This window comes from Aptenodytes patagonicus, chromosome 1 (assembly GCF_965638725.1).
Source record: "Aptenodytes patagonicus chromosome 1, bAptPat1.pri.cur, whole genome shotgun sequence".
Classification (NCBI taxonomy): domain Eukaryota; kingdom Metazoa; phylum Chordata; class Aves; order Sphenisciformes; family Spheniscidae; genus Aptenodytes; species Aptenodytes patagonicus.
Genome location: NC_134949.1, coordinates 166622987 through 166644774, shown reverse-complemented (window position 1 = coordinate 166644774; position 21788 = coordinate 166622987). Strand labels below are relative to the sequence as shown.

The 21788-nt window shown below is 42.5% G+C and overlaps 1 protein-coding gene across 4 annotated transcripts in view; it reads left to right on the top strand.

Annotated features, from left to right (window-relative positions):
* CLYBL (citramalyl-CoA lyase) overlaps positions 1–21379 on the top strand; it is a 182797-nt gene extending 161418 nt beyond the window's left edge. For 3 of the 4 annotated variants that reach the window (XM_076361632.1, XM_076361640.1, XM_076361614.1), the window contains 2 exons: positions 5126–5250; positions 20760–21379. In XM_076361632.1, the coding sequence (XP_076217747.1) occupies positions 5126–5250; positions 20760–20855 (221 nt within the window). In that variant the 3' untranslated portion in view covers positions 20856–21379. The remainder of the gene's footprint in view (positions 1–5125; positions 5251–20759) is intronic. The other variant, XM_076361622.1, reaches the window with a different exon arrangement.
* The last annotated feature ends 409 nt before the right edge of the window (positions 21380–21788 follow it).

Below are 21788 nucleotides of genomic sequence, written 5' to 3'. Positions count from 1 at the left end.
GCATAGCTTCTTCAATTTAAATATATTGCTACATTTGCTGTCACTTAGACAAGTAACTTGGTTTTTATTTCAGGTCGTTTATCAAAAACCTCAGTAATACCAAGCTCTTCTATGCTTATTAGCACCTTTAAAATTGGGGCTGGAAATTTTGCCTGAAAAGTCACAGGCTGCTTTTTAAAACCACATCCCATGAAGCGTGTGACTGTTTTTGAAGAGAAGTTGGGGTAGAGGCTGTGCAGTGATTCCTCCCATCACAGAGCAGGGGAAAGGCGGTACTGTACTCTGCAATGACCGCTCTACGATTGCTTCTTAAAATACGTGGTCCCCTTTCTCCAATTTTTTTTAAACGGCGGTTGTTAAAAAATACTTTTCAGGTGAAGGAGTTGAGAAGCAAATCTCGTATGCTAATTGCTAGGGGAAAGTTATTTTCTTATTATTTTCTTTGATTTGTTTTTCATCCCCTGGCTCCCCTCCCAGTAAGTGCTGGTGACACCTACGGGTATTGGCAGACAGCAAGAGCAGCAGGCTCCTTGCCCCAGCGTCCTGTAAGGCAGGCTGTTACCCTGTGATTGGTGTACCAGATCACTCGGACACCCTGGTGGGACAGTGCAGCCACCAAAGATTGGGGTTTTGCAATAGAAATCAGCCATTTGACACATGCATTAGAGAATTCTAGCATACAGGACGAACATTTTACATTCTTTGTCTCTGACCATCATTCAGGATATATGCACGGTAATAGCACATCTCTTAGGATTTTGTTACCAAAGGCATGGGTGCTGGCGATGCCATCTAGCAGACTATGTTTTTACAGTTAGCGGTATACGATATCGTAAAGCACCAAGCAAAAAAACAAGCGTTCTTTTAAGTGATCTCGACGTGCCAGCGAAAGAATAGCAATCGATGCCCTTCAGCACAAGCTCTGCCTTACTGTCTGTTGAGCTTCAACGTTTGCAAAGCCAGATCTTGTTTCAGAGGCAAAACGGTTAGCTCCTCACAGCTACGTTATCCACGTCCATGTGGCCTTCCACCCTTCATTCGTCTGCGATTGAAGTTGGGAAAATAATAGAGCTCCTGAATGGTAGCACCTGCTGATGGCTACCTAATCTCGACCAATATTTCCTAGCTTAAGGAAAGGCTTGATTTTTGAAAAAAGTTAAGCATCTGAACCTCCTGTTGACAGAAAATGGAGTTGCAGATGCCTAGCACCTTTGAGAGCACTCCTTCTGAATGCTTAATGTGTATTTAAACACTTAACTCAGGCTGCCAGTTCAGGAAATTTAGAAATGCTCAGCATAAACAACGTTAATGGTGGTTTGGACTCCACTGACTTTACGGTGGAGGTTGTCTGACATCAGGATAGGGTCCAGATAGGAGACAAATAAAAAGGTCACGTGTGGCGATTTAGGGCGTAAAGTGAATTTCTAACTCGGCCGTAGAAGTCTCTTGCCTTTCCGTGCGAGGAGGAAAGATCTGTAAAAGGTACAGACTTCATTAAGGCGAACTCACAGCTCCTGCTCTTCGCCGCCTGCCTTTCCGCAGCTATCATCAACACATTTCCAAACTCCAGCAAACAGCCTGACAACCAGTCCAACCATAATTAGAGACGGGGCAATACCGACTTTTCTGATTCGGTGGCCAAAAAAAAAAAATTTTAAAAAATCTGTTTCAGTCAAAACAAAACAGCATTTTTCATATTTTTGGTAAAAAAGAAAAAAATATTTGGGGTCGATCCAAAATGTTTCACTTGTTCTTTTGTTTCTTTTGCTTTCAGTTTATCTAATGTTTTTATAATCGTTCTTGCTTGTTTTGATTAAAATAAAATGTCGTTTCAAAACTGAGAGCAAAACATTTTGTTCCAAAACTATCTAAATGAAACATTTTAACATTTCCAATTTACTATTCATCACAGAAAATTACAAAAGGGTCTTAGCTTAATCCATGACCTTGTATAAAGCAGAAGTCTGCAGATCGTATTTGCCACTGACAGTCCTCTGGTAATGTGAGAGTAAAATACTGAAATGTCGCCTTAATAACAAGTTCAAAACACGCGATTCTTGTTATTTTAAAATATTTAAGATCCCTTCCCGCTACTTTTTCACAAAGAATCAAAAGCATTGAAATCAACAGGACTGAAACGAGCTGAGGCTTCCAAATTGCTCTCTTAGCTGGAGAACACACGCTTTTTTTGCCTGCATAGGGCCAAATTCACCACCCTCAAAACTAATGCAAATCCAAAATATTCAGCAAAGTTATCTGTCCTCACATTTTCCCATATTCAGATTTAGACCAGTAGAACTGGCCTTAATGTAATCAAATATGTTCACTCAAGATTAAACAAGCGAAATAATATAAGGAAGAATTTACCAGCTATTTAGTTACTATTGTGACCCTCATTGCTTATTGTAGCCAAGTTTCTTTTCCGGTTATCTTAAAAGCAGCCTGTTTTTCCTTCAGTGAGTGTGTTTACATAAAATCAAATGTTTTCAAATGTAATTTAGCCAAATTAATAGATCTTTTATATGTATATCTATATATAGTTTTTAATATATATTGGGGGGGCGCATATATATATATATATATATATATATATATACACCCAAACACACACGCATACACACCCGGCAAGATGTTTTACAATACCAGAACCCGTGGACTCAAAGTCAGCGTGTTGCCTATATAAATGGTCATCGGTTTTAGGAATTTTTATGTAAAAAATTAAGTAAACCTTGCCATAAGCTTTAACAGCTGACTTAGCCATTATCGAAAGTCCTGTGCTACATGCTGAGAAGCCAGATATAAATACGAAACGCTATAGGTTTCCTCTCTTTTTGCAGTCTTTTGTAGAAGACTAAAATGACACCATCATACAGTTACCTAAAAGACTTGACAGGTATTGATTTAAAGCACGATATATCAAGTGGTACTGTAAAAAGGATTTCATGGTCATAAATTTTAATGTCTTCCAATTTTGCACTCTCTCGGTAACTTGTCAATAACAACAATTCTGTTTAAAATATTTGCTTCATTCCTGCATGGCATTACGTCTATTATACAGTTATTTGGATACATAATCTGTGACAAAAATCAACTGAGTGCTATAAATCAAAAGTTAGATTATATCCTCTGAAAATTGTTCAGTAGTGTTTTAATTATAAGAAGTATAGCTTACTGCTACAGATATCTTTATCAAAAGCAAATCTTTTTACAGAAATGTTTTACACTTTTAAAAATCATGTATAAATATTTTATTTTTGTTACAATTATAGACTGCCTTTAAATATAATTTAAAATATATTCTACATTTTTCCCGGAAAGTTAAGCTCCTTAGGATTTTGCAGGAATTATCTGTACACCCTTCAATTTTAGAATTAGTAGTTTAGCTAGGGAGAATTTGTTGTATTACAAATAAGGAACATCATAATCTTATTAATGGTGACATTTGATTAAATTGACTAAAAAACCTTTGATTAGCCCTAATGTAAAACACGTCAGTTAAGAAAATTTGTCTCCATGTAATTTCTTTCAAAAAATATAGTTCTTACTGAGTTTTAAGCTTTTACCTATTTTTAAGCTATTTTTTAAATAGTTACGGCGTTGAAATTTCAAACTGAATATTTGGATGCCCGTAAGATCATAAACTAAAGGTTGTTTAATAGGAAATAAAATAAAATAAAATCGAGCTACCTTTGGCTTTTTAGCAAAGAAACGTAGCAACACTAAAAAATTACTATTTCGTTGCTCATTAAATTCAGTAGATTGTGCTGCTGCATCCCCAGATTTTGTTTGTACTCCAGGTTATCACTCAGACCCGCTGCAGTCTGCTAAAAGTAATCCCGGGGTTTTTGCAGTGGTAATTTCATTTAAAATAGGTGTATCTCTGCGGTCACGCATGAGACTTCTTATACCGAGTGAGGGGCTGATTTCTAACCGTACGGCTGGCTTAACGTCAGTAGGAACACGGGAGCAGACCCCGTTGTGCGCGGGAAACCTCCTTAGGTCCTGACGCTTCATATTTTCCTTGCGTGCAAAAATCTCGCTCCCGCGAGAGGCTGCAGCGCGCGGCGGGACGGCGCGGCCGTGGGACCCTCTGTGTGCAGGAGGCTGCTCGCTCGATGGCAGGTTTGCAGGATCAGGCTCATCCCTCCAACTAGTTTTGTTATCTGGCACGGAGGAGAGTCATTTATTCCGCGGGAAGCTGGGAATGACGGTAGCCTCTCTTTATTAAAACACTTCGAAGCCGAAGTGCAGAATTCACACCGGTCTGTGAAATTCCCTTAGAAATGAACTAAGTGTCAAATGTTACACTTTTAAAACTGTCAAACAAATTAGATATGTATTTGTTTTAAGGCAGCTAAATACAATAACAGATTAAAAGGGATTATGTGGCTGTCTATTCACGTTTGAAAATCTCTAGTAAAAAAAGGCAACATCTCTTTTTATTTTCTTAACGTACGTTTATACAAGAAAGGATAAAAAAAAAAGTGCTTCATAAAACCTCGGGGCACCGCTGGTAGTTGTTTAACATACCGGTGACTAAATAAATAAGGCAACCTACCTGCAACTGAAAACTATTGCAACAACAACAATTTAAACAACATTGAGGATTTTATGATGCTAAGCCAACACTGAGAATTTAGGGCATGATCCTCAGGTGACTGGTAACTTTTCAGTGCTACAAATCTCTTGCCATCTTCTTCAGATCTCATTTTCTGAACGCGTTTTAAGACAACTTATTTAAGAGTGGCTGGAGCTGTTATTTATACAGTTAAACTCAGAGATGCATTATACTTAAGTGTTATTGACTGCCCCGGACAAACAGTTGCGCCTGAAACGACTGAGAGAAGATGTATGGATTGAAATGGGGAGGGAGGAGAAAGAATCGTGGGTTCTTTCAAACAATACCGAATGCAAGCATAGCTCAAGATATTTTTATCCTTAAAAAAATCTGGCAAAAGGCTACCTGCCGGTTGTCCAGTTTAAAAAATAAAAGAAACCAAGTAAAATAATTAGTTAAAGAGCAAGAAAGTCTGCGAGGCATATGAGAGCCTCAAGTGGTTGGAACATTTTGCTTGAACATCTGTTTGTCGATGCATGATTCTGGTGTTATTAATCTTCTTTGTAGGTAAGCAGGTGATTCACCCCAACCAAATTGCTGTTGTCCAGGAACAGTTCTCTCCGAGCCCTGAAAAAATAAAGTGGGCACAAGAACTGATTTCTGCTTTTGAAGAACATCAGCGATTAGGCAAGGTAAATATTTTGTTAATATGCCATAGTGGAAACCAAATTGGAATAATATTTGACATTTAGAAAGATTGGTGATGGCTCTTTGCATTTATCTTACGAAGTGTGCTGTAACTGAGTAGCGCTCGTGAAATCTAGATAGACTGTAGAGTGTATATTTATTGTAAATGTGTCACTTCCAAATATATTTACAAATAGACAGCTGTCTTTCTCTCCCCCCTGCTTTAACTTTAATTCTTTGATTACACAGCCTTTTGAGTACCTGCATATGTCTACAGCATCGGTGAACTAAAACCGCTTCTCCATTATGCCGCAGAATCACGGCGCTACTGTGGTAGGGAAATATTTGCAATCAAAAGGCAGGTAGCCTGGCAGATGACTCAGACTGCTTGTGCAGACATCATTTATGGGAAGAAATAAACAGGTTAGGAAGTCGTTGGTAAACCTGTTTCACTTTTGGGGGTTTGATCCTGCAAACATCCCTAGTAGCGAGTGAATTTACTTTTGAGCAGAACTGCTTGCAGATTGTGGTTCTTAATCATTAAAAATGGGAATGTTTTATGTGCATTTGTACCAATTGCTGAACCTGAAATTTGGATAGAGGAGAAAGCAAATTAACACTAGAATATGATTGTTCCTAATTTAGTGCATCATTGAGTCTCACGTTTCCTGCTCTGTGGGTTTCTGCTATGTAAATATTGCGGTGGTGATGCACAATCTGTCTCCACTTTGTGCCAGTAATACTTAAATTAGGGGTCGCCTGAAGGAAGATTTTATGCTCGTTGCGGCATTGTCAGTTAATTATCTCAAAGGTTATTTGCTATAATCCAGTTTGCCTCTTTTTGAAAGAAAAAAAGTTGCAGCTAAATATGTTTATCTTAGTTGCAGCCAAGCCCGGGCTAGTTAAAAAGCGAAGTCCCGATGTCAGAACGGGGAGTGCAGATGAGCGGGAACGGCTCGCGTGTGCTTGTGTGGCATTCAAGTGGGAGACAAATCTCTTCGGTAGCAAGGTTCATATATAAGACTGTGCGTAGGGTCTCACTTTCTCCGGTGCCGTATAAAGGTTTTCCGTACACTGCTTCGCGTTGTGGTGGGTAGAAATAGATTGGTGTGTGTGCCTTCCCCGCTCCCCTGCATTTCTGATACTGCAGATGTTGTGCATTAGAAATGCTAAAAAGGTCAAAGCAGAAATGATGCTTTCATCTCAGGGTAGAAGTCTGACAAGGTATTTGCCATTGCTCTGCCCTTCTCTTTGCTAGGCTATCGCATGCCCTCTGTGGTACCTGGCTGTTTCCAATACGTCCATGACTACGATATTTGGGTGCTGTCCTGAGCAGTTATTTCAGGGTCACTATTAGGATGCCGTATGCCTGTATCTCTTTGTTCTGTTCCCTCGATTTTGAAACGTAGCTGTCTTCATGCAAACGATTTAGAAATAGAAAATGTATGGCTGGTTTTGCTCATTATTTCGATTTACAAATCTTGGCTCTCTTACAAAAGGCATCGTTATAAACATACTGCTGGTGCAAGTGTGTAGGCAGGTAGATGCAGGAAGAAAAAACTCAAACGACGTACTCAGCCAAATATCGTTTATGTTTATGCGGTATATAATACTATTCATTCAGCTGAATTTAGTGTCAGAAACTCATCTAAGGAATACCCCTGTCATACGAACAATCGATGGGGAGACTGGACTAAATTTAACTCTAGTCCCAGTATCACACAATCATGAAGCCAAACGTTTAATATTGAACAATTCTGTATTAGGCAAGCATTAGTCCTTGGATTTGCTCTGAAGCTGTTATTTTACTGACATAATGCTGGTTTCTTGCTTCTATCAGCCATTCAGGGGGGAGTTGTTTGGGTTTGGGGGATTTTTTTTTTTTTTAACAAATGCTTTTAAAATAGGTTATAAGCTTCTATAATCAGCTGCAAGAACAGATTTGTTGAGGGTTCGTGGTTTGGGCTATTTTTTTAACCAACCAGGTTGCATGCTTCATATATTTTTGCATGTAGCCGTCTATCAATAAAAAAGGACTGGCAGGTTAATATGTGAACTTCTGGATCTTGTATCACTGCCCTGTTGCCGGGCTTCATAGCAAAATTGGAAAAATCATTTTCCGTGTAGTGCTGCAAACTTCTTAACCGAGTTTGCAATTTGGTATTATAAGTGTGTCAGTCAGAAGAGCTTGGACGGTCTGATTACTGAACTTTTTTTCCAAAGCAAACATATCTCACCGAGGGAGCCTCTTGCTCCGCGTCCTAGCGACATGCTAAAATGTAAGTAATAACTCTTCCCCTACTACCTCCTGACAAATACTCCACACAGCGGTTTTAGTAATCCTCATGTCCTAATGAAACACCTCTTCTGTTTTCCTTTTCCTTTTATTGTATTAAAGTGTTCATGTCAGTAAGACTAAAAATATAGCTGTGGTTAATATGGTTGAGACTTGCATAGTTTTGCCATGTTATTAATCAAAGTTGAAAGCCTGGAAAAAATAAATGTGAGGGATTTGTGCAGCTGTTTGTGTGGTAGATCAGTTACTGGTCTGCAGCCTCTGGGATCATAGTTTGTTATTAATTGGGTTTAAAGTTTGATGCCCTTAGTCAACAATATTTTATATTAAAATAGAGTAATAAGCTTTTATAATCTATTCCAGTTTGAGAGCTACGATCGCCGTAATAATCTTTCTTTGAGAGAAGGCTGAACCAGGCTACTTCATCCTGGAGGCTGAAATGCGTTGACATAGTAGCCCCCAAATGTGAGTACTGAGGTCAGGAAAAATTAGGATCTCGGATGAGCGCTGCGGAATTGGAGATGCCGTGGCAGTGTCCAAACAGAAGAAAATTAGAGAGCTAACCAGCTAGCCAAAAGTATTTGGGCTTACCTTACGCAGATAGTCCTGTTTGAGGGGTTGGGTTGGTTTGGTTTGGCTTCTAGGTTGTTTTGGTTGTGCGTTTGGTTTGTTTTTTTTTACATTTCTAATCTGACTGAAAAATAGCATCTCTAGGAAATAAATGGTAACATATTTTGGACAATTAGAAGACAAATGTTGAAAAAGTACATTTTGTATTTTATACAACTATTTATTAAGTGCTCTCTTTTGTCTAGAACTTTGAGATCTAAAAATGAAAAGTGCATAAAAAGAAAAGTATTATTTCCGTATCATTTCAATATTTTTCCAGTAGAATTGCTTTACTAGGGGATATGATTTTCAAAATTAAAAAATTCATCCTAAAGAAAGCAGGTGTAGCTGTTGGGAAAGTCTAAATATAAGACAAATGTCAGAGTGTGTTCAAAAATGAAAAAGAAGGGTAACAAGCATTGTCCTGGTAGTCTACAGGACAGTTCTGTTCTAAACTTCTGAAGTGTTTGTACATTAAACAGGGAAGTGCTCTTATAAATCCAGATTAACTGAGTCCAAGGGGGTAGAGTTAGTGGGAGAAGTTACTAGCTTATTTCAAGAAAAAGATCTGACTTCTATCAATGAAGGTACAACAGTCTTTTTACTACGTAAGTAACTCCTGCATTTGCATTACCAATACACTGGATACAGGAATATAATCCCTTCTATTTGTAGTTAGTGTTTATACATGACAAGAAGGTAAGACATTGAAAATGTGTTTTTGACCCATTCAACTTGTAAATACATCAGGCACAACATCACTATCGTAACGGGATCTTCCTGAATCGTCTGGTTTTTAAATAAAATTCAGACAGAAAGAAAAGCAGAAGAGTAAAGTAAGAAGTTGCTTACACATTTATCTCGTGTACTAATTTATAAATGCTTTCAAAGCACCCGCACATTAAACCAGGGAATAGCTAAATGCTGCCGCCGAAGTCACCTGTCAGGTAAGGATTATTTAGAGTTAAGGTAAGTAATTCACAAACCCAAGCTGTAATATGGGTTGAATATTTAGATCCCACGGGGTAAAACAGAAGAAATATCTGTACATGCCACGTACGAATGCACAGAGTGCTTCTAAGAAGACCTTTAGCATATGTTTCTTGCATTATATTCTGTGCCATTGTATATCATGTTCCCAGTGGCTGAGGAATAATATATATGAACTCCAGCGATTTGACAAACTATACAGTTTCTTTTATGGACCTTTCCAGGATTATGAAAAATCTTAGGAATGCATTTATTTACACAGCATCTACCCAACAAAGGAATGGAAATTTCCAGCAGTGGCTCCCTTATAATGCTCTTTGTTTAGGAAAAGCTACCCCAAGCCACTGTATCTTGGAGACGATGCGCCCTCGTGCTTGGGCTAGATCCAGCTCCCACCGCCACCCGGGGAGGTCTCTCCCCGCTGCCCTCCCTCTCCTGGCAGTGCCGCGGCCCCCAGGAGGGATCTCTGTGTACGGCCCCAGCCACAAGGGATCCATCCTGTCCCAATCCAGCCCGTGGGTGCTGGGAGAGCAGGACCGTGCCCCGGGGGTAGCAGGCTCCTCCGGGCTGCCTCCTGGGAGGGATGCGCTGGAGCATCCCTCTGGCATGGGGTGGTGTGGGACCCCATCAATCCGCAGGGATTATATCACACTTTATAAGGCATTATATCTTGGGGCTTTACGCAGAGCTGGGGGTGAGGGAGCAGCCCAGCTCCCCGCTCCCCTTGCCCAGGACAGACTGCAGGCAGAGCTTTGAGGTGCCACCAACTACGCTGGATCCCATCCCGGGGCGACGCCGGCAGCACAGGGTACCTCTGCACGCTGGGCTGCAGCGTTGTCAGCCCTCGCTCCGAGGACGCAAGGCGTTTGCTGTCTTTTATGTTAATTAAGCAATGTATATTCCTCACGCTGCAGAGTGGGGGATTCAGGGATTTCTGATAAATTGCCACCTTTTATGAGCTTCGGCCTTAAGAAGTATAGGCTCAGGTGCATCTCTACGCAAAGATGGAGAGCGCTGGTGGGATTTAAGCATGGGCCACTGTTATGTTGTTTATGTTTTTAAAAATGGCCAAGTGAAATTTTAATGTGAAAATTGATTAATAAATAGAGATCGAGAGAGCTCATATTAGTACTTAAAGTTTCTCTACACAATTTTATTATTTGAAAAAGATTTTAGAAATGTGTTTTGTGTCACAGTTGAAGGCTTTTCTCTTAGAAAGATCCATCTGGGGGCAAATTTCAAACCTTTACAAAAGAGCAGAAGGGGCTGTATTAGCTAATTGCTTGTGCTATACTGGTTCCTACACTGGCGCAATCAGTCCTGAGGGAGTTATGCCAGGTGGGGAGAGAAGGAGACAGATTTTACTATGCGGGGCTGCAAAAGCTCCTAAGCAGGGCAGAAACTCATACAAAACATTTTCTTGCCAACTCCCCCCGCCTCCCACTCCCCAGCAGGCATTCGGTGGCTCTTAATCTGTTTTCCTCTACTCATTAAAGACATGTGTCCAAAACGTGGCGGGAGAGGGACTCGGATGGCGCTTTGACATTTCCCGCAGGGAGAAGTTTCTCCGTGAGCTGGGAGCAAAAGGACAGATGCTGTGCCCCTCCATAGCCTTTCCCCCCGGAGGTAGCTCCTGGAGGAGGCGGCTGCTGTCCCGGGGGATGCGGGCCCTGCAGAAGGCAAGGGGTGGCACCCCTCTGGGCTCCTCCTCAGCAAGGCATGACCCCTCTGTCCTTGTCACCTCAAGGAGGTGCGTGCGGGGTCTTGGTGAGACAGGGTGAGTGCCCTTGCTTTTGGAAGGGCCGTGCCGTGCCGGCGTGCTCCCAGTGCAGGCGATGCTTTTTTGCAGGCATGGCGTGGGGAGACACCCATCGCTGCAGACACCTGCCCACTGTCATGCCCAAACCTGCTCTGCACCAAGCAATCCACCGAGGCAACTACCCATCTCCCAAATCCCTCTTTAAAAAGCATTAACAAGCACTCATGAGCTTCGTTTCAATTTCCAAAGCAGGTTCTAACCAGAGATGCAATGTTCTGACCAGATGGCTCTTTTTAAGGCTTACTGAGGGAATTCAGAAGCCTGTACAGCCAAAATACTGTTTCAGTTAATTTAAGTAGCAGCGGTCTTGCTGCCTCTTCACTCCTCTCTGTGCTAGCTGGCATTTTCAGGGACCTGGAGAAGCTCTCTGCAAAAGCTCCATCAGCTGAAATAGAGAATGGCAGTAAAAAAAAGGCTGTTCAATCCTATTCAGAAAATGAATGTGAAATTAGAAAAAATATAGACTACAAAAATAATGGTGATTCTATTCTTGTTGACAGAACGAGCTTCACTGTTTTACTTTTCTCGCCTGCGTTGTATTTTATAGCTACCTTCCCCTTCAGTATCAAATGCCTTTTGTGTGTCCTGTAGTCATTTACTTCCAGATGAAATTTTCTAGTCTATATTTAATAAATTGCTTCCATGACTATAAACCTCAAGTTAATTCTAAATGACTTAATTAAGGGCATCTGAGGATACTGAAGTCTTAACATTAGTTACTTTTCATTTTTCTATATAATAACCATGATGCTGACTAGGGGAAAAAATGCATGGTTGGATAGGATGTTTGTCCAGGAAACTGCTTTTGTGCTATAAAATAAAGATTTGCTTGGCAGCAGCAAGTGTGCTCTCTAGGACTCTTCCGGTCCCGATACATTATAAGACAGAGGAGGGAAACCAGCGGAGAATATTCCTGATTTCTAGGACTTTCTTCTGTTCCTTTAGTTTTATTCTTTCCTACTCTAGAGGAGCACACAGGAAGGCAACAACCACAATGAGAAGGAAACGAAAGAAAATGTAAAGACAGCAATAAAACCCCTCATGTCTGCCTTTCATTCAGGGATCTTGAACAGGCTGTTTGCTCAGTGAGAGGTAGAGACTTTGGTGGCTTGAAGGAGTTTCTGGAGTTGGACCAAGCAGGATCCCCTGGCCCATCCCAGCCTAAATGGCTGTCCCCAGTGGTTCAGGCACCTTGGGGGCTGTAAGAGGGAAAAACAGCTTGTCTGGCTCACACAGCAGGGCAAGACCCTCATCCATGGGCTGGGAACGATAAAGTCAGGCGGAGGAGAAGTAAAGGACCTCGTAGGTCCCTGTTTTTCATCTTTCCTGCCCCACAGTGGACTTGAGGGATCACAAAGTCCTTCCTACCTGTTGAGCTTTAGAAAGGGCTTTTTCTGTCAGAGTTCTTGTACTGCTGCTAGGGAGTTATTTGAGGTAAAAATTAATCTCTATTTCATGTTGTTGTTGCTCTTTCTTTCTTGACCCTTTGTGTCCTTCCATCTGCTCCTAGAGGTAGAAGCCTATCTCATACAAACAGGCCTGCTTCTGGCATTACAAGCTGATTTATCCTCTGAACTACCTAACTGTTTCTGCTCTGGTGAAAGTTTACACTGTGAAAAGAAACAAAAGGTATTTAATGTTTTCTTCATATCAACAAAATGGCTACAGAAACTCGCTGCTGTTGATACTTCGCAGAATTCCCTCCCCATCTATCCCTTCCTTCAACAGATCACAGAGACCCACTGAGCATCTCCTTTTGCCAAAAAGACATTTTTGACAAACCTTTTCAGGGATCATTTATTTTCCCCAAAGGTTTTGTGTGTAAGCATCTTTCCTCCTATAATGTTGCTACAAAAAAGGGGCGAATGTCAAAGGGTTCAAAGGAGAGGATACAGAAATACATAACCCAAAAAGCTCTGTTTGTATAGCTTGCTGTGCATGGAGTCTTCAGTTTGTCACATGTGACCACACTAGTTATTTGGGCATTTCCTACCTACTGCAAAGATGCTAAAAGAAGGCCAAGAGTTGTGTGTCAACCTGATCGGGAGGCAGGACAGGCCTGAGCAGAGAGGAGGGCGAGACATTATCTTGTTATAGCCTAAAAAACGTGTTCAGTTGACCCAGATATCACTGAACACCTCCTAGCAGCTCACTAACCTTTGGAAGTTCATCACTGAAAGGTGGAATCGTGACCCAGCTCTTTATGATGGCTCTTTGGCTACAACTTGCAGAAGAAAAAATTAATTAAACCTGCATTCAGCACCATCACAGCTGTTAGCTTATTTCCTCCTCTTGACTTCCCCAAAAATATGGTTTCAACCTTCTGTTTCAAGGGAAAGTCATTCCTTTGTAGTCAGCATAATCACTCCTCCCCCAGGCACAGACCCAACTCTATTTGCTGCGACCAGGCCTCTCTTCTCTTTTGTTCATTACCTGTAAGCAAATCCAAGCGTTCTTTTTAAGCCCCAAAGCAAAGATTTCAAAATTTCCTCTGCAGGGGGTTGCTTAAAGAAAGTCTGTTTTCATTTAATCCCAGGGGAATTATCTTCCTGAATGCCGTGCTTTTTACGGGGACCCTTTGCCATCCACCTGGTTCCTTCCCTCCTCAGAAAAGCAAATCTGCCCTTCTTCTAGAGCACAACACTCTTATTTCCTTGTAGCAGTTTAACATTGTGCAGGATTAGAGATAATGGTCTCAGACCCAAGCAGCTTTTAGTGGGTTTATTCCATGTATTTTTGCGGTCTCCAAAAAGTCATAACTAGACCCTTGGGATTCAGAAGTGGGCAAGGCACTGAATTACCATGGAAAGAATTCATGTTTCTCAGGTAGCTGTGGATCAAAGATTTCTTGCATCTGTGGACTCGAGGATGCTTGTCGATACGTGTTCTCCATTTCCCCTTGTGGGAGGTACGCAAGGTTTGCACTGGCCAGCTGGCATCGCCCGTTCTGCTTGTTTCCATTTATCCTGGCATCTGCCCGCGAATGCCGATACAGGTCACAGGGGTTGGAAGGGGACTTACATAATTACTTATTTAGACAATGGCTGTATTCACATACAGCCTTTGGCCCATGTTACCAGAGTGGTATGGGAGCTCTGTTTGATTCACCACATCTCCTAATGATGAAGGGGGTGGAGGAGAGAAGGGTGGCTGGCTCACTGGTCTCCCTACGCCCATTTCCCTTAGGTCCTAGATGCACGTCCTCTCAGAAGGCAGCCAAGTAGGGCGAGGAGATAACCCGACTGCCACACACTCATTGCAGGGGTTTGGTCCGCAAAGGAAAGTATTGCTAGCTAAACCATTAAGTAATTGAAGAAAAAGAAGTCTTCATCAGCAGGGCAGTATTTCCAAGCCTGTGACAGCACAGTGCCATCAAAGGACCTCCCCTCACTCATGAGTTTGCTTGTCTTCTGAGTAACAGTCACCTAACTAGTGGCAGAGATTTTTTTGGCAATTCCATAAGCATTAGATATATCTTAGACTTATACTTAATTCAAAATTCAGCAGCAGGTGCTTTCTTGTCCCTATTGCAATTTCATGGAACATGACTTTTGCTTGCTTTTCCTTTTCTTCCGCTGGTCAGGGTACCCAGAGTCCACCCCATGCCAAAGCCCTACCTACTCATCAGCATCCCCTAGCGTCTCCAACCCTGTCATCTAAATCGCCTGACTAGATCCCCAAAGTAACCTGCTTCTGAAAAAGTTGGCTGTCTCTACATAGTGGCCCAGGGCAGCCCATACCTTGACACACACAACAAATGAATATAGCACTATTGGCTATATTCTTTCATGCGATGCAAGACAATTGAGGGGTTTTTTTCTACTATAGACAAGCCACAGGCTTAATGTAGTCTTTATAAAAATCTTTAAGAAAGGCCTGGCCACTGTCACGTGGGAGTTAAAGTTGTTGGCTACACGTATGGTGAGATCTGGTAGAACAGAGCATCAAATCAAAGGCTTAGCAAAGGTTTACCAATAGTCAAGGTAATGAATAACAACAGCAGTGGTTCCCAAAACAGAGCGCAGAGTTCTCGCAACCGGTGCTCACGTTTGGAGTCCCATCTGCAATCAATCAGGAAGCCGATAGACTTTTTGGAACTTACAGGACGTATTTGGTGCTTCGAAATTTATATACTTGCTATGCATTAGGAAAGCCGATCCTCACATTCAGTACTGATGCAAGTTATTAGTAGTTTCCAGTGGTCTAGGAACCGAGGGTCTGCAGTAACCCTCTTAGTGAGTTCATTGCAGTCATTGGGACGGACGTGGATAGAGGCACAGACAACCACAGACAGAGCAAATGCTGAGGAAGAAGCCACAAGCATTCCCAGGTGCAGGAGTGCCTCTAATTCTTCCATTTTGTCAACCAAAGGGGACTAGCTCGTCCGATCACTGTCCCACATGTCCCAGAACAATTATTACTTTACTTTAATTAACTCATGTACTTTAATCCAAGCCACAGCTCAGAGAGAAGCATGTCACGTAACTACGAGGTGCCTGAAGTGTTTTGTATCATAATAGTTTTAGCCAGCCTGTTTCTGTTGTTAAACCAGTGGTACCTAAGGAAACAAAAGATGGTGGGAGTAAAACCCCATGTAACATTGCATATTATATAGAAAGGTTTCAGGAGACATGAAGAAGTATGAAACTTTACTTTCCCTGATCTTCTGGAAAATCATGAAAGGTACCTCACTTGTGATCCTGTCCATCCCCTGTTGTAGTCAAAGTCAACACAATTCTACCATGCATGATAAATGCTAGCAAGAGAGTTGGCTGTATCGTTTCTTCCCCTTTCCTGGTTCCCCCAGAACATACTGATCCCCAGCCGATACAGAAATCATTGACCCTGAATCCCCTCCATTTACCTTCTAGAAAGGTAAAATGCTTCTTGCCATTAAAAAAAATTACTCTGTTTATGAGATGGTCGTATAGATTTACCAAGCTCTTAACTACTCCCAAAAGTTTCACAGAGCAAATGTTCCTAGATGCTGCCACATACAGACACACGGAAAAAGAGGAGGTCTTCATGTTCTAGGAACCACTGCATTAATGTGTTCCTCTTCTGGCCATGGCAAATAACAGACCAACGCTGAAATTCTTTCTGCTACTTGATACATGTCATTTCTTATAGGTAAAGGAAATCTTTAAGGATGACATACAGATACGACAAGAGCCATGTCCAAGATTCCTGGCAACACATGGCCAGAGTTTTCTTCTAAGTTGTCAAAGAAGAGCCCTCAATTATATGTTGAACTTTGTTAGATCTGAGTTGGGTTTGGTAGTGACTACGTTTATCCAAAAGGAGGTTCATAAGGTACAAGCATAAGCTTTGCCAAACTGATATCTTACAAAGTTTGGTTCTGAATCTCTTCGGTCTCCTCACAGTCACCTGGAAACTAATTGCATTAGATATTCCTAATGCATAACTTGATTTGCCCCCTTTTTTCATAAGCCTGTATCTTCAGCTCCTGACCTGTGAAAATGATTGTTCTTTGTCAGTTCTGCCTTATCCGCTTCCCTTGTCTGTATCACTTGGGGCTGACCACGCTTAATTCTCTTTTTCCCAAAACTATCATTTTTTGCTGTTTCCTTCTGAAAAAAACCTAGCAGCTTTCTATAATTTTAATTCCCTTCCAGCTGTTTTCTGTATTTGCCAAAAGCCCTCTCCTTTCCATTCTCAAAGCACTTTAGGACGTATTAAAATTCAAAGTAGAGCTGTTAAGGCCTTACTCGGCATGGCCTGCATCTTGCATAAATAGCTGTTACGTTTTTAAAGATGTTACTACTGTTTTAACAGAGCATTAAATGTCATTGTGAATTTACTGCATTCAAATACTACGTGGCTCCTGGGGGATGCAGCAAATTGCACAGTACTGGACCTGCATCGTTCAGCCTGGAGAAGGTGGCCTGATACAAGAGATGGAGATGGGGAAATGACGACTTGGTGGGCTCTGTGGGCAGCTCCAATGACCGGGCAGAGAGAAGAGGAGCTAGATGGGTCCGCCGCCTTCTTGTTGCTCTGCTCTCACAGAGCCATCCAGAAGGAAACAACTTTGAGTCTTTCCTCGCTTGTCAGTCGACTGGGAAGGACTTTTAGCTGGTCTGCGTGATGATCAAAACTTGAAACGTTGCCTCTTCACCTTTCTTCCTTGCTTTCTCCCTGATAGTCTGCCCTGGCAGAGGCATGCAGCGATCTGGCTGAGGGAAGCCAAAGGTTGTGCAAATACAAACCCCTCTGCTGTGTTGTGCTGCCTTCGCCGCTGTACAGCATAGGCCAGCCAAAGCGCTCGTACTGCTCCTATACCCTGCAGGCTGGTGAGTGCCAAAGACACCCTATTTCTCACAGGGCTTCGCCCTTAGCACATTCACTGTGTTGCTGCATGAAGGTTGGCACTGGGTAAGGACAGCAGAATATGTGCTGCATTGCTGAAAACAGGGGCAGTCTCTTTGGCCACCCACTCCTCAGAAGGGCTGCACTTCCAGCCAGCGGTATGGTGGGTGCCACAGTTGTCCTCCGTTCCCCCACCTCTCATCCCACCCAAGTTACTTGCACCCGTGCGTCGTCACCCGAAGGCTGAACCCACCGGCTGCGGCTCTGCCTCCCGGCTGCTCCTTCTCCCAGCTCCTCCATCAGCCTTTACCTGGAGGCCTGTCTCTTACCAGGGCAGGTCTGACATGTCTGACTCGCCTGACGGCAGGATCCTGTTGCAGCTTTCTGAAAAGGCCCCCACTGAATGATGTATGCGGCCACGTGGCGAGCGAGAACCACGGCCACCGAACGCGATGGATGCAAACCCCAGCCTCGCGCCATGCACCCGCCGTCGCTCCCATTCACGTTGCAAGCTTCCTTAAGAACAGACCCTTGGTCCCACAGTTGAACTACTGGAAGTCTAAGCACAGGCTGGAAGTGTGAGATTATTGAGAAAATTAGCCAAAAAGAAAATTTAGATCTATAACTAAATTAATCCCCAGATTAACGCTATCAAAGCAAATGGTGTTTATAGAAAGTCTTGTTTTCTTTATATTCATGTGAGAGAAAATCAAAAGAATGCTAAAGGCAAATTTCATCTAGCACAATTGGAAAAGAGAGCATGGGGACAAAGCTATAATTACTGGTATTTCCTATCTGTTGAAACCTGTGGGTGGAAAGAGAGGCGGTGAATAGAGTATATTCAATGGCATTAAAATCGGTTTCTTTTTCTGGACTTTAGCTCAACGCTGCAAATTGGCAGGGAGAAAATAAGCCTCAGAGTGAACAGGCAGAGAAGCCAACTTCTTCGTGTTACTCTTCGCTGTTAGAAAAAAAAGGCATTTTTTTCCTTCAAGAATTCAAATTCCTAGCAACCCAAACTACAGCTGCACACTGACAAGAAGAGAACGTACGGCAGATCTCAAGTGGTTCAGTGTTCATGTGTCCACACACGCACTATTATCCTGGTTTCCTTTCTAAACATGCTATTTTAATGAAGAGAGGACAGGCATGCTGTTTAATTAACTCCTGCTTTCAAAAAAGACATTCTGACCCAGATTCATCATGCTCCAGCTTAGACACCTGCAGAGGTACCTGACTTCAGAGCACCCTGTGTACAGTCAGTGGAAGGGATAAGACCCTCCCGATCATGATTCAGACCACCAGAGATCAGAATTGCCATTGCTAGGCGCCCATCTCTTTCTGCAGACTATTGCAGGTACTTAGGATAACTGTGCTCCTGAGTCAGCCATTTCACAGAACCGGGAAGGATGATTCCAGACCTTAACAGATCTCTACTTGTCACTGTCATCCCACATGCGAATTTCTCATTTAAGCAATAGCTATTATTTGACTGAATACCTATAGAAAAATAGGCACAAATAAAACAAGTTTTTCTTACAGTGAAAAAGATGAATCTTGCAGTTTGAGATCACTGCGTAGACCTGAATTATTCTGAAGAATTCCTATGTCATAAAATGTTTACTTAGTTCCCGATTTATTTTCACAACAGTTAATAAATTGAATAATCTGAGGCTGCATTTTCTGTAAAGGTTTAAAAGTGTAAGTGAAAACGGCTGAGATGTAGCTAAGATAAAAAGTGGTGTATTATTATTAAAAATAATAATAGTAATAACAATATTAATGTTGTGGTGGTGGTGGTAATGTAGGGTCGACTGGTTGCTCTGTAAACAAGAAATTTGATTTGAAGCATCTACCATTGAGTATCTGTCAGTCCCATTATTCTCCAAACCCACCTAAAATACCGCAAGCTATAGTAGGAAATCCTACTCAGAATAAAATAATAGTTTTAACTATTAGGTTTTTAATGGCTTTAATACAGCCTGTTCTTACATGCAACAATATTGATTTGTATTAGATTACTGTTCAAGGTGGATTTTTGTCTTAACTGTTCTAGAATGTGATTTAGTATTTAATTAATACCGCTTCAGTCAAGCGAGATATGTCACTGGAGCAACACATTTCCTAAACATTTTTGTAAATGGGTTATATTTTCACTTTACTTATTAGAGTCCTCTATTTAATGATTATCAAGCCTTAAATGAAAACGAGAAAACAATAAACGGCTTGCTCTCCTCTGCATTTCTCTCCCTATGCATGCACAGCCACACATGCCATTATCGTTCTTACCCTGTTCTTGGTTAGCCTCGCTCGCTGTCGAATCTAAGACCAGCCTGTGATCCCCTATCGATTGCAGCAGGACATTAAAAGGGTGCGCAGTGCTTCAGAGAGACGCCCTACGCAACGCTGGGGTCAGGGAAGGGATTGCATCTTTGTATTTGTTTTTTTCAAGAATGTGTCAAAGTACTGTCAGAATTACAAATAAGATTTATTTTTTTTTGTCTACTGAACCTTGGCATGTCTTGATGCACGGTATTTTATCTTCAGAATCCTACCTCAGCAACACATGTGTGGATTAAAGCATCCAAAGGAACAAGTCAGGTTTGGCCCTATTTGAAACATGTGTCTTCTGTTTAAGATTTAACTACGATTCATAGTTAATTATTTTAAACTTGTCACCGTGGTACCAACACAAAATCCCTAGAAATACATGACTGCTGAAACCTGGCTCTCCGATCGCCACCTCTGAGGCACACTGGCTAGTTCTGTACCCGCTCAGGGAAAGTCCCTGTATGCAGTGCCCAGGTGGGCTTTACCTTGGCTCCAGAGCAGATTTGGGCAATATTATCGCACCAGCCACGTGTTTTTTTCAGCTTTCATCCCAGCCCCTGGCTCTAAGCACAGGCCCAGCCTATCTTTAGCACCGGAGACCTGATGGAGAGGTGCAGCAGCACAACCTCAACACACTCCCAAGTCAGGAAAACTTCCCTCCACCCCCCCCAAACGCCTGTTGCTGTTTCCTGACAAAGAGAACGCTTCTGGCTTTGCCCTCCGTCCGCGGACAGTTTCGCGCCGGCCCTGTGGCACAGCCCCGGCGCTGGAGGGCGATGCTGGACGTGGGGAGCAGAGCTGCCCCCCCAGGCGCTGTGTCCGCCAGCCCCCCCGCTGGCACGCACGGCCTCGCTGCTCTTGGCCCTCGATGTTTGCCAGCTAGAGAGGCTGACACAGGCAGGCTGCACGCTGGGCTTCTCTTTTCTGTCTCTTTTTGCCTCCTCTTCGCAGCACTCGGCGCCCACTGCATTTCTTTAAACACATTTGCCCCGTCTCGGTTAGTTTGGCTCCTCAAACTCGTTCAGGATTCCTGTGGGAGCTAATGTTTCTTGCCGAACGGATGTGTTTTTAAAGAAAAAGACAAGGAAACTATGATTTCCAGAGGTCCTCTCAGGAAGTTTATATTCTCTCTTTTCCAGGGAGCGTTCACTTTCCACGGGAGCATGATCGACATGCCATTACTGAAGCAGGCACAGAACATTGTTACGCTTGCCACAGCCATCAAGAAAAAATGAGCTGGTAAATGAAGCTCTCACCATGGGGCCCCAGTAGCTGTTTTAAAAGATGACTATAATACTTGGGGGGGAAAAAATTAAAGACATCAAGCTTAAGCCGAAATTCATTTCCATTTTGCAGATCTGTCATAATTTGCTTGGCAGAATTGCTAATTACTAAAACTATTCCCGACCCAAACCGCTGCTCGCTCCTGCACAGCCCATGTACTACTCGTAGCCTGCGATGAAGTTACATCACTGACTGTGTGACATCACGATAATTACTACGAACGCAGGACTATGACTTCACTAAGCTGTGAGCTCTGTTAAAAAAGCAGATGAAAACCGGGTCAATCGCTTCTGTTTGTATCTACGCTTTTTTCCCGCTCCAGTGCAGAACTCCCGTCAGAAAGGGCAAAGCCTCGAATAATTACGCACCGGTTGAAATAATGGTGATGAAAATCATTGCCCTGTGCTGGCTTCGCATTCCCCTCCCACCCCCTTCTGTAAATGTGCAACAGCCATTAAAAATATTGCTCCGACAATGCGGGACTCTTGACTTTCTTCTCTTTTTTTAAGCGGTCGCTATTCAGAGCGTTTCCTCCTGGAAGTATCCAGCCCGGGAAGGGTTGGACGGCAATAAACTTGTAGTTTTCGGAGACACAATGCAGCAGAACTTGTGCATATGGTCTCGAGTCAGATTTACATCACATTAGGGATACGGCTACAGGTCATGTGGGCCGTGTGGTTAACGGGCTTAGTAAAGCTGTTTTGAAGAGGTTAACCCAGCTTGTAGTAAGGGTAAATAAACATAACAACCAGGCATTGTCCTCTATTCAGCATGTACTCTTATATGGAGGGCTAAAGGGTATTGAAGCTGCAGAGGATCAACTTGTGGTTGCCAGAGGACTCCAATGAAGTTTGAAACACCAACAATCAGAGATTTTGTTTCTG